This window comes from Plectropomus leopardus, chromosome 12, assembly GCF_026936395.1.
Source record: "Plectropomus leopardus strain MGB_pleo_1.0 chromosome 12, ASM2693639v1, whole genome shotgun sequence".
Taxonomy (NCBI): Eukaryota; Metazoa; Chordata; class Actinopteri; order Perciformes; family Serranidae; genus Plectropomus; species Plectropomus leopardus.
In genome coordinates, this window is record NC_142187.1 from 15,476,211 (window position 1) to 15,493,711 (window position 17,501).

Sequence of the window (17,501 nt, forward strand, 5' to 3'; positions counted from 1 at the left end):
ATAAAATATGGTTGGACCTTAACAGATTTTCCTGGCCAAAAGTCATCAGAAAGTTTGAGCGCAGCTGCGCCGATAAGAGAGCTGCTTGTGTGAAAGAAAGAAACAGAAAGGGGAAGAGTGGTTAGAAATTGCATTATTGCATAATGTTTCTGTAAATTGTAACAAATTAGTCAGACCACTGCACTATAGCTTTATGATCCAGACTGCTCGAATGAATTCAGGTCTATTAAATTCAGATACAAGGCTTTCAAAGTAAAACATTTCAATGCCATGAACAGTAAAAAGTATACTGTGGCTGTCAGTATTTAAATATTTATGACACTTATTTGCTCCTATAGTCTCTCTATTGGATTTGAATTTTGAAACTTGGGTCATCTCAACACCAGTCTTTTTTTCAGGCAGGTCTTCTGAGAAGTTAAGCATTCATGCTGATGGTAATTATTACTTACTTTGTACACATTATCCCAAAGGGAAAACCTTTGTCTAACACCATTTGCTTGAATAAACCAGTATTTTCCAACAGACCTTTTAAGCTGCCCGTCCACAACCTTGTAGTTCAGTTGAGAAGTGGTGTGTGTGGTGTGCAATTGACAAACCCTTTACTGTCTAGTAAAGGGTTTGTCTAGAAAGAGTCTTCTATGACCATAAAAGCATTAAGACAATCTGATTTAACAACTGAAGTTGGCTCTTTCTCATGATGTATGTTCAAGTCTTTCATTCACACACAATGCAGGATAGCACTGCTATGCAGTTTTGGGTCAAAGAAGACACAATCATCTAACCCTTGAACTAAAAAAAAAAGAAACTCTCTTTGCAGGCACAAGAATAAGGCAATAGATCCTAAATGTTTACACACATTCATTCGCCAGTGGCTGAGGCTACCACAAAAGTTAGATTAAAATAAAATAAACCACTATGTAGGGCAATATCGAGAAGACATGCCAATTGATAGGGGCATTGATTGCAGCATCTGTCATGTGTACAGTGCTCACCATTGTTGTCATTAATCCTCAGTGGTCATAGACAACAGCTTGACAACAGCATTACTGAACAGCACCCACATCTTAAACTAGCAGGAGTTGGGGGATTCAAAGGTCTGGACAGTTATAAAATCCACAGTAAGTAAGTATGTGTACATCATTTAAACACACACCACTGTCATGACCCCCCCACATATTCTGCAGCCAGCTATTTACCTATGTCATGTTTGGTATCATTTTGCATATCTTATTCTCTGATTTCTGAATCTGTGATCTGCTATGATCCACTGTCAGCTAAACAAATGTTTTGGAAGTAGCCCACTCCAGAAAAGAGTAACAACTGCCTGATCAGTAAATGATATTCATTGGTCAAATGTTCTCTGAGGGCGTCGACGAAACACTTGCATAAGATTCTCTGCAAGAGCTTCCATCCAGCCAATGCAACAGGGCTCCAGAGGCACATGTAAGTATTGATCAACCCATATTTACCTTGCTGCTGATTTCAGATCATTTGTGAATTGGCACTTAATTTTGGATTCATTTACTTACATTAACACTAAAAATCATATTTTACTATATACTAACTGTGTTATGCCGTACAGTAATAATACAAAATCAAAAAGAATATGTAATACCAGTTACTTCTGACAATTCCATCTTTATATGGCAGTAACACAGCATGCTTAGTAACTTTGCCTTTGTTGAAAATTTTACAAAATAGTCACATATCTAAGTTTAACAAACAAGAGTAAAACTGGCAAAGACACTGATCTTGATAGTCAATGTATAAACCATCTATAAAAGGAAGTGCCTATTGCTGAGTTAAACTTAAATCTTGGTTATGCATGATTGCAAAATCAAAACCAAAATGAAACCTGCGGCCACTGTGCACATCCTCTGTGCATGGTGTGCCTGCTCGATCCACTGAGCCACCTGGTGCCCCGTATATATCCTAATTGTAATTATTTATGCATGCAGGTTTAAGCATCATTTTAATGTTGGAGCTGGTGAAAGTGCATGAAGCTAATTTTAATTAATACACCTGCTCGTAACCATTTGGTACAAGATTTTCGGTTCAGTAAGCATTACAAACCGATCAATACGTTGAACTACCTTATTACATTTGGAAAATGAAATAAACAGCTTAAACTGTGTTTAATCTAATGTTCTCAGTGTCATTGCGCTCGACAAAGCAGCCTATAAAGTATAATATACCCCTCTAACATGTGGTGGAGTAGAAATATAGGGTGATATTAAAGTGCTTCAAGTGCAGTACTTGAATAAATGTGCTTGGTTACTTTCCACCACTGTTTATAAAACACACTGTCACGGTTTTAATCTACGTTTTAGCCCAGTTGACCTGTCCAAATGGAGCCAGTGATTAATCCAGAGAAGAAACCGATGAAAGACGACGACAATCCAAATAATCCTCCATCCAAGTCTGTTAAGAGAGGCCAGTGGGCCAACAAGAAAGAATTCATTTTGGCAGTTGTTGGAGAAATCATTGGTCTGGGCAATGTTTGGAGATTTCCATATCTATGCTTCAAAAATGGAGGAGGTAAGAACATAACTACCACCTACGCGTGGGATTATTCTGGAGAAAAAGGAGAGCAAGACAAGAACACACACTCAGTAGCCTATGTTTAAAAAAAAAAAAGTCGAATTATTGTGTAAGTCCGACTAAAACTGGACTTTTAAAATACATGTAAATATGTTAGTCGGAATGTAATCATACTAAGCTGAATGTCTCAAAGTCTGACTAACACACCTGGATAATGCGGCTGGGGAGGGATTTACTCTTTCATGTAAAGGCCTCAGTCAGACCTGAACTGGCCTAGGCATTTAACGCATGCTCCATAGTTGCTGTGCCAGGCTTAGGTCTTAGCTCGATTATACTTCTTATTTGGGCTACTGTACTTGTCCAGTATAGAAGCACCACAGGAGAATCAATTTATTGACGGAAGCATGTCCCATTCAGCCACAGTAGGTGGCAATGTTGGACCTCTCCCGGTTGACCTATTACATCACATACCAAAAAAGCTAGCAAGCAGGTTGCATGTCTGTGTCTCCTCATCTGTCCAAAAACATGATGTTCTTGCTCTAGCAGTTGCCATATGGATACATTCATCTTGTTTTTTAATTTCGTTCTTCCTCTTTTTTCCTGGTTGAAAAACAGCATAAATTCATAAAACTTTCTTTTATTAATTCATGTTATCTCGGCCAGGAAAAACAAAAGAGGAAGAACGAAATTAAAAAACAAGATGACATGTACATGTAAACGTACTGAGAATGTATTATAACTAGGCCTGTTGCAATCATCAAATGCACCATTATTGTCTCTTTTCATACTTTTCTTCCCGTTAGGAGCGTTCTTGGTTCCATATGTTTTGTTCCTGTTCACTTGTGGGATGCCCATCTTCTTTCTGGAATTGTCTCTGGGACAGTTAACTGGTCAGGGTGGAATCACATGTTGGAGGAAAATATGTCCTCTCTTTGAAGGTACTTCTCACTGTAGCAAACATTTAATACAATGGATTATAACAAATATAATATAAATTCTGCCTGCTGATCAGTTATTTTGCAGATATCATGTTTTATCTTCAGGTTTAGGCTATGGAAATCTAGTGCTGATGCTATACACTGTGATGTATTATATTGTCATCCTGGCCTGGGCATTCCTCTACCTCTTCTCCTCCATCAACACTGTACTCCCCTGGGCCAGCTGTAACAACACCTGGAACACAGGTACACATGCTCTATGATATTATTCAGTAGGCTACATGCTTACATTTTGAGATTTAAGGGATAATTATGGTAATAATGTATACGTCTTGTATTTTCAATAAATTCCATAAAATTATGAAAAAAAATAATTGATCCCACTAGCAGTTGTTAGCATTGTCTGAATAGCCAATCTCTCCCTCAGTTACTCTCTGTGAGTAGAGCTCAGTTGTTATCTAAAAAGCTAAACTCAATCCCATACATGCCACCCTGCTGTAAATTACACATTTAATTGTAATTTATGTCAGTTTTTGCATAAATTGTGTATTCATCTTTAGCTGAAAATAGTCCCCAACAAATACATTTTGTACTTATGTTTGACTGTCATTTTCTAAAAGCTGCAGTGCCCAGCTATTTTAGGAAATTACTTAATCTTTCTCATAAATGAAAGTATTCATTTATGTCTGATTCTAAAAGATTAACATCTTCAGAAGGAACAATATATCAGAGAGTAATAAAACATGAACTAATGCTTTGTTAATTTTGTTCTTTTCATGGTATTTATTAACTATAACAAAAACATTCTATAATGCTACCCTCATCCTTTAGCATCTGATTCACTATGTTGATCCTGACATCTGTTTTTGAGCCACATATGTTGGTGAGGTTGTGGTGACTTCATAGCGTCTGACAAATAATGTGTTAATTACATGTGCTGGCAACTCCACACAGGAGCAATTTGAACAAAAGAGGAAAAAGTCTGAGTAAAAGAAAAGTTGTGATACGAGGAAGAGTTGTTCAAAGCATCTCTAGGATCTGACAGGAAGGCAACCAATAAACATAAAGTTTAAAGATTTTGAATTTCCTGTATCATTAACTTATTTTCTAACCCGTTATTCTTTCTTTTCCACTAACAGAGTACTGTGTCGATTATCGAACAAATCATTCATCTGTTGGTCATGATTCTCAGAACGCAACTTCTTCAGTTGAAGAGTTCTGGCAGTATGTACAAATACTCTTTTTGATACTGAAATTAAAGTGGTATCTTTTACAGACTTAGAGTTATTCCTAAACATACAGTATGTTTTGTTCAGGAGGAGAGTCCTGGGTCTGTCTCAAGGTATAGAAGAGATGGGAAATATCCACTGGGACCTGGCTGGATGTCTTCTGCTCAGCTGGGTTGTTTGTTACTTCTGTATCTGGAAAGGAGTCAAGTCCTCGGGAAAGGTGAGCTACCAACCATAATGTGTGATAAAACTGAAGGACTCAATCAAATCCTGTTTGCTATCCTCAGTAATCGCTGTGTGAGCTTAACAAAGTCGAATGTACTGCATGTTGTTTTTACTACATTTTTATTTTCTCCACCCCACGTCTTTTATTATCTTACACCTTTTTTTCAGGTCGTCTACTTCACAGCCACATTCCCTTATGTAATGATGACTGCTTTGCTGATTCGCGGTGTGACGCTGCCAGGAGCCATAGATGGTATTCGATTTTACCTCTCTCCTGATCCATTGCGTCTGGCTGATCCTCAGGTGAGGCACAAATGTGGGTGACGAGTGATTGTTATGGTTTCTACACCACCACTGGGTCCTTATGAAAGACCCAATGAGGCAGACTGCATGTCTTGTTACTTGGGTAGGAAAACACATAGTAAACCATTTCCTAATTTCGGAGCAAACTCATCGTAGTATCTTGGTCAGACTAGACTTGGGATTCTCACTGCTAGCTCTTTTGGGAGCAAACACTCTACTCCTTAACAGAAGAGGGGCAATGAAATGGCAGAATGCACTACAGCAATGTTTGCATCAGAGGTGTCCCTACAGCCACGTGTTGTCTCTGCGTCAGAAGAGCTTGGCTTAGCAAGATTTAGGGCCCCAGACTGACAGAAAAAAAAACTAGCACAGACAGAGGCCAACTGCATGCCAATAGCTGCTCGTGTATTGCTGTCAATCTAGGCAGCGCTAATCAAATATGCATCAAGATTCTGTTACTGCATTACCTATTTTTCACCTCAAATGTTTTCAGAAACACAAGCTAAAGGAGAGCATTTGTGACACGGCCACAATATTAAAACAATCAAACTAAAACCAAGTACCGCCCTCCAGCTGGAAAAAGTTTGTCCATGCCAAACTTCAGCCTCCTAGGTCAAAACTTGTTGCTGCCAAAGGGTGGGAAAATGTTTGAGGATCCACTGAGCGACCAACCAACAGTGAGATAAGGCACTGCTGGTTGCAGCCAAAAACAAAGGACAACTACTGAATATCATGTTATTGTTTACAGGTGTGGATGGATGCTGCAAGCCAAATATTATTCTCCTATGCTGTCTGCACGGGCTGTTTGGCATCTATGGGAAGCTACAACAAATACAACAACAACTGCTACAAGTAAAGAAAAAAGCTGTTACCCCATTGTAATACTACAGGTGTCCATTTTTATATGACTCAGTATATGTATGAATCATTTTCAATTACAGAGACGCATTTGCCCTGTGCCTGATGAACAGTACGACCAGCTTTGTTGCTGGCTTTGCAATATTCTCTGTCCTTGGCTTCATGTCCTATGAGTTGGGTGTCGACATCTCAACAGTGGCTGCATCAGGTATGACGCTGTGTGTAAAGCAAGAAATGGCGTGTATGAGCTTTGGTGCAATATATTGAAAGATTATGTCATGTCATGTCATGTTATGATCTTAAGATGTGAAGTACTGTATTAACCATTTTCGAACATAATATGGCATTTGGCATGCTTTATACCACTTGCAGGTCCTGGCCTGGCTTTTATTGCCTACCCTCGGGCTGTAGCAATGATGCCTTTACCCCATGTTTGGGCTGCCTTTTTCTTCATTATGATTATCTTCCTCGGACTGGACAGTCAGGTAAGGTTTTACTAACAAAATATGAAAGAAACTAGAAACAAAACCCTGATACACTTACTATCAGCTTGGCACCCTGATGGAGCCACCTAGTTCATCATCATGGTGACAATTGAGAGACATGAGACTAAACCCCCAGTAAATATAGTCGTTGCTGAGTGACAACAAACAAAATAATGTCCTAAAAGCAGAGAAATGAGAACTGCTAAATGCAATAAGCATAACTAGGGTACCTTTGACCTTGTAGTAACTCTTTGATTCATTGTTAACCATTAAAAGGTCAGTTTGCACTAAACTAAAAAATACATATTTTTCCTGACAAACATGTTGTACTATTTATCAATGTAGATTGTTTTGGTGTGAGTTGCTGAGTGTTGGAGATTTAGGCCATAGAGATGTCTGCCTTCTCTCAAATACAGTGGAACTAGATGGCGCTTACCAAAACAGTATATCTAAGCAAAATCTGTTTACAGAAATCATGACTCGATTACTGAAGAAGAAGCAGATGCATCTACTCATGGATATGCACGAGCTCGTGCTTTTGAAAGCATGAGATGTAAACAATATTGGCGGTTTCTAAGGCTGAACTGTAACGTTAGCTAGCTCAGTGATGCTAGGTGAGCCAGTAGTACCTGCACTCAGCAACTTATTTTACTTATTTTATTTTTTTATGATTTTACTTTTACAGGGACAGTGCACATTAATAAATATTGCTATAAATGTGTCAGTGTTATCCAAAGACTAATTTTAAACTCTTGTCCTTGTGCCAGTTTAAGACATCCAAAACAATCTAGATTGATAAATAGCACTAATGGTAAGATTAAAAATTTGTATTTTTGATTTTGGGATGGACTGTCCCTTTAATTTATACTGTTCTCCATTAGAAAATGTTATTGTCTATTGTTTGGGTTTTTTTTGCCTACAGTTTGTGTATCTGGAAGCCCTGGTCACATCCATATCAGACATGTATCCATCCTTCTTTTTCATTGGTCATCGACGTAAACTACTCTTGCTGGTCTCCTGTAGTTTGTGCTTACTCATCGGACTCTCTATGGTCACTGACGTGAGTGTCTTTTTGTTTCTGTGTGACTATCTGTATTACTGTCTGACTGCTATGTATGTTTTTAGCACCAGTAAGAAATACAGGCAAAATAGGCTGTTGTGTCCTGCTGTACATAAAAATGAACAGATAAGATTCACGATTTTAGAAATGATGTCCCCGTACTTTCTCCCTCTGTTTCCTAACGCACTGCAGGGAGGACTTTATGTGTTTCAGCTTTTTGACTACTACGCCTGCAGTGGAATCCCATTAGTACTTTTTGCCATTCTGGAGTCTGTTTGTATAGGATGGGTATATGGTGAGCTGAATTTAATGTCTCATCCAGTCAATCAGTACTAAACAAGCATTTCAGCATCGGGTAATTTATTCACCTTTGCTCAGTTTCAAATCTATTTTACATTAACTACATGTTGATTTGATTGGTCAAAGACATTTTTTTTCTTCTGTTAAAATATAACATTTTATTCCACTTTCATTCCACTATGTTTGAATTTTAGTTTTTATGACCTGATAATGACATGTCTGTCTGTTTCCAAGGTGCTGATCGCTTCTACGATAATATTACGGACATGATTGGATATAGCCCCATGCCCTATATGAAATATTGCTGGAGGTACATCACTCCATGTGTATCTACAGTAAGTGAACAAAGTGGATTTTTGTTGGTCTAAGCCTAAAAAAGTCACTATGGTGTGAATTACGCTGTAAAAAAAACTAAAGGAAATTAATGTCAACTATGCATCAGGTTGATTCAACTGGCGGCCCATATGGAATAATAACAATCAAGGTGTCCATTATCAGGAATTGATCACAGAAGGGGAGGCATGAAAGCTATACCTGCTAAAGAGTGTGTGCCCATATACACATACAAACATCCCTAAGTTATGTTATGTATCGTTTCTTACAGGGCATATTGCTCTTTTCTTTGGTCAAATTCACCCCTCTGAGGTACAACAACACCTACCAGTACCCCTGGTGGGGTCATGCCCTCGGGCTATTTCTTGCTCTGTCTTCAGTCATCATGACACCACTGTGGTTTCTCTACAGTCTGACTGGAACTTCAGGAACACTGAGACAGGTACTCTTTTACCCAAGTTAGGATATTTTAGTATTGTTCTTGTTATGGTGGATTAACTGGGACTCTACAGGTATCAGACACTTAGATTTAAGGCTTTTTAAGACCTTTAAGATCATTTTTATTAAAATTTAAGACTGATTTTTGGACAAATCAATGTTTTCTTATTCAAACATTGCAAGAAACTATAAAGGTAAGTAGTGTATATGTATTTTATACTGTGAAAAGGTGAGTTTTATGTAGGAATATGATTATTAGAGTGAGATAGGGTAATAAATGAAATACCATGAAATGTAACAATTAATACTTCAAAAATTCAAGTTTGAGACTATCTTATGACATTTAATGTGTTTATAACTGAATTTAAGATATTTTGCAGACACACTGATAATGGTGGCTCTTTCCGTTTCTCCTCACAGAGACTTGTAGTGGTGACAACTCCAGCAGATGATCTTTCCAGAGCAACACTTAAAAAATCTGTCAACTCTGAGACATGTCCTTTTGACAAGGACCATGAACTATGTGCTTTGAACATGACTGAAAATAATTGAATGTAATTCTCAGGTTTGAAAGACTTCCTTAAATGTATATAACAGCAAGCCACATTTGTTTGAATCAGTACTAACTGATGTATAAGTGATTACTTCTGATTGCTTTGAGGACTAAAGTGACCAGCATTCTTTGGTAAAATGCGGGTATGTATTAACAGTGTGTATTAATATGTGTGTGTCATAATGATGCACAGAAGTATCTGTTTTTTATGTCAGCTTTAACAAGTGAATGCATAAATCAGTTAATTGAAGAAAGTAGAGTACTAACTTTATTCAGACTGTAGTTGAAAATTAAGATATCTTAACTTCAGATTTGAGGCACTGATAAAAGGGGCAATAACGGAGAACGTATTTAACATCATTAACAATCACTGATATTTAGAGAATTACCTGCAGCCTTCACTGAGCTCGACACAGTTCCCAGATGCATCCAGCAGAGGGGGATAGATATTAGCTATTAGATCACCAAGGTAACTGTCCCATCCAGCCAGAAACTGTGAGGACACCGGTCTTATTATGTACATTATCATCTTAAGTCTCTGGTTTAGAGTGGTTTTATACTGTTAGATGGTGCATGCTAACCAGACATGTTGCTAGGTTAGTTCACTGCAATTGTTTGAGACACTTTCTGGCACAGATATTTCAAAATGTTTTAAGGTTAAAACAAAGGCCATGCTACTTTAAAGGGTGGAAAGATATGCAACATCTTCGTGTTTACACACTGCTAACTGGAAAAACACCAAAAGCCCTGCATCAGCTCACTTTGTATTTTATCTAAATAAATTCTTCTCAGTGGGTCCACTTAACAAATATGCACCTGTAGCACGCATGGACACGGACAGTTATTCAGTGTTTTATACACACAAAGTAACAAACAATACCTCAAAATCCAGATATTGATAGGCGAAATGTCCAGTGTTTTGCAGTAGTTTGAAGTACCACTGCATGCACAATACTATAATGATGATGTTAGGGCATCAACAGTTTTCAGGAGGTCCGGTCAGTGTTGTTATGAATGGCGTCAAATATCTGCAACAACTGCATCTGGCATTGATCAATATAGCATAAACTAATGGTGTAATAATGCTGATGATAATAATAATAACGATAACAGCAATGAAAATAACTGATGCACCCACATTTAGTGTCCATGAATTCAAATAAGTAATTAATCGTCATGACGGAGAACAAATATAAACATTTACTGTATAATTACTTACTTAATTACAGATTCCTAGTGACCCTGTTAAAAATGTAATAAGTAACATACTGGTAACTATTTTAATTATATCATCAAAGTAATGCAATATTTTACACTTGATTGCTCCTCTAGCAAATTATTTAAATATAGGCAATAGAGTTAAAAAATGCAATCCTGCATGCCAAAAAGACACAAAGCAATAGACTGCATGTTATATTTTACATACGGTATTACACCTTTTACAGAAAATGATGTATATAATAAATTATATAATTACATGAGACTAGTTTCTCCCTCAAATTCTGCATCATCAATTTAAAATGTTGATTTTTCAATTTAGACATAAAAAATGTCCAAGACAACAGACATACTGTGTATCTGGAGATTTCAGTGACTTATGCTGTCAATAAACATTTAGCACTTCATGAAGTTGAGATCACTGCTCTTGTTAAAAATGTGTCACAATTAAAGTCATTATAATCATCACTCATTTGTCATTCGTGTATATTTTTTGTGCTCTTTTCCTTAGACTGTGAACGGCAAGGTCATAGATTAATCTGAGTTAACTGAATGCTTTGTGGGAAATGGTATCACCATTAAATGGGTATTTAGTAAAAAACCAAACATATAAGGATGTGAATGTACATCTGTGTTATGTTGTATGTGTTGTCTTTATGTTGAGTAAAAAAAAAGTGTCACACACAAGACATTTTCTTTCTGTTTTTACTCTCCATTATCTGTTTGTTGACCTAATGTCATATCTCAAACATCACTGAGAACCTATAAAACCAAAATCTACTAAAATCTGAGTTTAAATGTCACTTTAAGGAAGAAAATCTGGCACACATTTTGCCAAGATCCACCTTATAAACATAAAACTAAAGTAGAAAAGAAAAAAAAAAGCAAACAAATGCTTGTGTATCTGACAGGCCTTACGATTTATCAGGGGGCATTTTCCAATAATGTACTTTTCTTTGCAAATTTAACACGGACCCACCGCTGGGAGAAAAATGGGACAAGGTGTGCAAGCTGAAAGCCTTAAGACTGTGTGACAACCGTGATAAATGCAGCAGGCACTGACACGGCTACGGAAAAAGACAAAAGATACCTTTGTCTTGTCACAATAATCCTAATCTGTTTGAAGATGGGGCCACATTAGAGAGAACGAGAGAGAGAGAAAGGAAGGAGAAGAAGAAAAAAAACGTACAGGAATGGAAGCAGATTTGTGGTCAGCAGTGATAAATGTTGCTACATCAGAAACGGGGCTCAGTATGATGTTTCTCTCTAATGGCCTGATTGCTCAATTAATTCTGCCGTTCTTCGCCGGCCCCCTTTAATGTGGAAACAGCTATATTTTCTCCCAGATTAGTATAGATACAGGCTGACAGTCTGCACTGCTCAAGGTATTTGGGAGGTATAATTCATTCATAATGCCACAATGCGCCCCATCTATCATCTCAGGTTTTTCATCCGCTAACTTGCTGCTTGCTCCCTCTTCTCATTCCAAGCTCCTGGCTCTTCTGGGGCAATAGGAGGGTGTGTGTGTGTGTGTGTGTGTGTGTGTGTGTGTGTGTGTGTGTGTGTGTGTGTGTGTGTGTGTGTGTGTGTGTGTGTTTGTATATGTGTGCATGTATATGTGCGATTTAGTAATGTGAGACGTGAGAGCCGTTAAGATATGAATTGTGTGTGTGTGTTTGGGGCAGGTGGGATGGTGGGGCATGCAAGGTTGTGAGGTCGGCAGCTTCTCTTCTCCTGATGAATTAGCTGGCATATGCAAGCGATGAATTACCAAGCAACGAGAGTCAATTATCCAAAGGAAGAAAAAAAAAAACATGGACCCTTCGCTTGTGGCCCCGGGGTCCCTTTTCCAATTCAGAGAATGATTTTCCCAAAATGTAGAAGGGAAGAGAGGGGAAGCAGCCTTGAAGGAGCGAGGGCAGGATGATGAGGAGTTGTGGAAAAAAGAAAAGAATGAATGAAACCACCGTATATGTGTGTCCCCCCCCCTCCATCCCACACCTTGTTCCCTCCATCGTTCTCTCACTCCCTGATCAAATCCAGGAGGCAAAGCGCCGTGTGAAAATGCAAAAGGCTATTATCAGGCCTTCAGAGTGCACAAATGCCACTTATGATGGATGAGTGTGGGATTTAGAAAGGCCTCCTGTCAAACACTGGCCATTTCCCCTCCTTAACCGGCCCTCTCTTTTTCCTCACTTGTCTCTTGTATCAAAATCATATCAGGCCCCTGGTTGAAATAGGCCTAAGTGGAAGACATTTGTAATATATTGAAGTGGGTGTACACACACTTTCAGTGTCCCCTGCTGTTTTGGCCATTTAATTTCTAACCTCTTTTGGAGGGGAGAGGGACAGATGGAGTGTTTGTAACATTTTCGAGAGCAAGAGAAAGGTGTGGTTGTCCAGCCCTGTCTCCTGGAATCATGTTTATATTCAACTAATTTTATCCAGGGAATACGTTTTAAGGGAAACATAATCATGTGAAAATGATGTTGCCTATTATCAAAATGAGAAAATGCTGTTAATAAACATATCTAGCAAGTCACAGAAATGCTGATACTGAACGTAGGCTATCAGTTTCACGAACAACGGATCTTAGCTGTTTTCCCTCAAAACAGGCAATCTTGAAAATCCACTCTTAGGGACAACAGCTTTATTGCTTTAATCACAATTTTTATTAATATTTAACCAAAATTATTTTCTTTCCCTAAAATTAAAGGTCCAGTGAGGATTTAGTGGAATATATTTGCAAAATGGAATATAATGTAACTATATTTTCTTTAGTGTACAGTCTCCACAGAGTCAGCAATGTTGCACCACCTTGTGTCTACAGCAGACCAGAACGAACAAACCAAACCCTGGCTTGAAATAGGGCCACTCACGTTTTCATGTTGGCCACTGGAGTTAAGAGCCCCTCCCTCAGGAGCCAAAGAACATTGGAAAAAAAAAGATTTTTAACATGAAACTGCTTTATTGACTGATATTACTGATTTTAATCACCTGGTCCATTTGTTTTGGAGAGGAATAGACACCTGTGGATAATTCAGCTCCTGATAAAAACCTCCTGAACAACAAACACTGAAGTAATCCTAATCATAAATTCACGTTTGGTACTCAGAAGAAGTTTCAGCTTTTTGCAAGAAACAATCCACACTGCTATATGCCGCTTAATCTAACGCACTGCTCCTAAAATGTAACTGAAATCAGGATCTTTCCCTTACCTTAACTCAAGTGGTTTTGTTTCCTAAACCTAAAACTCAGGTCATGACGTGAACCTGAAGTTCTGGTGTAAAAGTTTCTTCGCCTGTCATCCTTACCAGCCACCTTTTTCCGAAGCCTTCACAGCGCACAAATGTTTTTTGTTTCCTTAAAGAAACATTGTCTATAAACATAATCTAGGTAGTGATTACGTTGCCACCACAACATAACTAAGAAGGCAGATACAAATGTAAACTGTAGGAGACAGGGTCGGCTGTCCAGTGTGTGAGGAAAATGACATCATTAGCAGGCATGCCAGTGTCTTTTCAATGCTTGTGGATGCTTTAATGATTTAATTTAACATACAGAAAGACAGCACACACAGATGGTAATTTTACTGTGTTAGAGACAAAGAGATGGAGAAAAGGAAGCTCTACTTTATGAAACAAAGTGCAGCTTTGAGGAAAGAGAAATCAGGAGATTTCTCAGAACTGCTGCATTTTTTATGCAGAAGAAGACAATAGAATCAGCTATATTACATCCACTGATGTCAATCCAGATCACTGGATGAACCTGGCCAAGAGTCGCTTTCGATAGACCAATTTAATCTCAATGGTTGGACTTGCAGTGTAACCAAACTGCTTTAACAGTTTAAGAGAAAAGAGGATAATATAAGCTCACAGTGAGAAAGCAGAGCCAAACGTCATTAACAGTTTTAAATCTTAAACTTCGCGACTGCCAGAAGAAAACACAATACAATTAACAAAAGATTCTTAAGTTATAAGAATGAATGTACAGAAGAGTGAATAAAATGCTTGGAGAGACAGGGCTGGAGAAGAGGGATATAAGAGTAAAACAAAAGACAATGATATCCTGAGGTTTAGCTGGCAACAAAATTGCCTCTGCAGTTTTGTGAAAGTAACACTTTAAATGAACCCTTGACAGAAGTGGAGGAAATGGAAGGCTCGACACTGCAGAAAAAATATTTAACAATAAAATTATTCTTAAATTCTACAATATCTGCTAATATTTATTTATTATAATTCAGTCATACCCAACCAGGGGTAAGCTGACCCTTGAAGCACTTCTGCAGGTACCAGAGTGTGGGTAGAGAGATTAATGAGTCAACATGTTTTCAATCCCATAATTAGCGTGTGCACTCGGATTTCTCAAAAACACAAAACTTGCTAAAAACAGGCTATGGACTCCTTTTTCATTGCCAGTAAAGCAGAGCTGTGTACATGGATCTGCAGCAGACAAGTACCCGTTTCTGTGTGTGTGGGTTCTATTGGTGTGTCCATTCGACGTCACGGACAACCCAGAAGACAGGTAAACAGTAAAAAGCAGCATGGACAGAGGTCTGTGAAAACTTTATGGTGGTTACTTCTCTATATATCTCTTACTTATCCAGTCTCTCTTTGAAACTTGGTGCAGAATAATTTCTAGCGATGTTTGAGCGCTGTTTAGGTGGAGATGGAGGGTAATTAGAAGCAGGGTGTCATTGCATCTTGCCAGTTAAGGTGCTGAAATTAGGGCTTTCACCTGGCTGTTGTGCTCCCATCAATGCCGATCTGAGCAGGAGGAAATAAATACCTGTGTTTAATGCAGAGTTATATGATCTGGGTGTGAATGCCAATTGTAAACTTTCCCACTGCATTCAAAAGACAGATGTTAGCCAGTGTTAGTTGGTTTTTTGTGCAGTGGGAATGAGGTCAGCGGGCCTACACATCAAAATAAGTCATGCTAGGTACCCTTTTGGATGTTCAGGGATGGCATGTCAATTTACACTCGTTACATGCATTATCTCTTTCCAAAATTAACTTTTTTATATAAGAAATGTACAGTTTCTGCTTGTTAATGCATACAGTCTTTCAAAATCAACTTAGAATGTGGGCGCCATTTTGAGGTTCATTTTCTTAGGTTTAAGAAACAAAAGCATGTGCGTAGGTTAAGAAAAAACATCCAAATTTGGCTTATGAAGGTTTTCACAAAGGTAATATAACATGTGGTAACATCATGTGACATACCTCATTGTATGCTACACATCCTAGCACGCTATGTTTCTATTAAAATAACTCAGTTGACTTTTGATTTCGTACAGGGTGTGAACAGCAGGTTTCTAACTTTTACTAATATCTTGCTAGATTTTGGGACCCTTCTTATTTGCTTAGGTTTTGAAGGGTTAATAGTTACCACTAAGGACACCCAGGTCATGTCTTTGGCATTGTTTCAGGGCATGAATGATCTAAGGAGGTGTTTACTTTCTGCAATCACATAAAAATCACATATGGTAGTTTGTTTAAAGGTTGAGTATGATACTCATCAATTAGTTTCTTTAAATGTGGTGACGTTAAGCTATGAGTTTGGTGACGTTTGGTAAAATACTGTGTGTATGTATAGTATTGTTTCTAATTTTTGTATATTTAGACAATTGTCTCTATGCACACCCATTTCAGTGTAGCTTTCAAGACTACCTCGTGGTGCGTCTTCACTACTCTCTTTCGTCACAGTTTTCCTCTGGGACTATGGGTCCCTTCACTTCCTCTATTACCCCCTTACACACCCTTACATCCTCCTACACACACTCACACACACACATCACCTCCCTCCCGCCCTGCGGCGACATGCGCTCCACAATGGAGAACAGAGTGGTTTGGGAAATGATGGCCATTTATAACTGCCTGACGCTGTATCCCACCACCTCACACGCATGCACGCACGCACGCACGCACACACACACACACACACACACACACACACACAAACACGCACACACACTGAGAGATTGGTGTTAGGTTGACATGGAAGACAAAGGGAGAACGCACCGTTCTCCGTGCTAATGTCATAAACACATTAACACTGAACTGCATAGATGAGCACTGTGCAAAAGTGTCGCATAACATCCAAACCAAATGATTGTGTGTGTGTGTGCACACAAGCAAACACGCGCATGCGTACACATGCGTGTGCGTGAAAGCATGCAAGAGCAGGTGTGTGTACACAGAACACAGAACACAGAATGAAGGAGTAATTTAATATGAGGTGAACTACTGTCATTATAGTTGCACTGTAGGGTGGGAGAGTATATGAGTCTAAAGCCCTTTTTACATAGACATTGCGCTATGGGCAGCTACAAAGTCCCATCCCCATACCCTCTTTGCATTTTTACACAGAACTAAATGGTGGCATCATGCCACTCCTGTGTGGTGTTAGACTACAGTCCTGCATCCCACAATTAAATTAGGTGTGATAGATGTGCAAGTAACACAACATTGGCCTCTATGTGACATAACATAAGCATTTGCAGCCCTTTATAAACAATAACAAAGGCATAACATGACATCATTTACCGCCCTTTTTATATGATGAATGATCTCGTCCTATGCTTGGAATGTAAGGATTTTCAGAATTTCATTGTTAACTAAATTTACAGAAATTTACGCCAGCTGTTCTTCTTCTTTAAGTTAGCCTCTAACTGCTAACAGCTATTTTTTAAATCTCCCATGGTGGGTCACATGCAAAACACATCATCCATTATAGACACTGTTTTGGCGCTGTTACTACCTCCCATGGTGGATTACAGGCGAGACAACTGTGTACCTTAATTCTGCGATTATATTAGGTTATAGGCATCATGTTCTCATCCAAAGTTGTCACATATCGCAGCATTGTCAGTGGACTTTCACGTCTACCTATTGCAGTATTGGTATCCTTCTGCATCTGCTGTTGGCGTTCCAGGAAGCCACAACCAATGGCGGGATGTCAGCAAAAGCACATGAATATGTCTTGGCAACAAAAGCATGTGGTTATGTTTAGGGAAAACAA

General features: G+C 38.5%; 2 protein-coding genes across 2 annotated transcripts in view; one reads left to right on the plus strand and one right to left on the minus strand.

The window, feature by feature from the left end:
- nsun4 (NOP2/Sun RNA methyltransferase 4) overlaps positions 1-17,501 on the minus strand; it is a 96,654-nt gene that overhangs the window by 11,597 nt on the left and 67,556 nt on the right. The window lies entirely within an intron of this gene.
- On the plus strand, positions 2,337-11,143 carry LOC121951034 (sodium- and chloride-dependent GABA transporter 2-like). Its single transcript, XM_042497210.2, has 14 exons — positions 2,337-2,538; positions 3,345-3,479; positions 3,585-3,725; positions 4,619-4,703; positions 4,796-4,928; positions 5,102-5,236; positions 5,985-6,088; positions 6,178-6,302; positions 6,467-6,579; positions 7,502-7,639; positions 7,832-7,934; positions 8,174-8,274; positions 8,544-8,714; positions 9,131-11,143. Exons 1-14 carry the CDS (start codon positions 2,349-2,351, stop codon positions 9,260-9,262), a joined length of 1,806 nt encoding a protein of 601 aa, XP_042353144.2. The 5' UTR covers positions 2,337-2,348; the 3' UTR covers positions 9,263-11,143.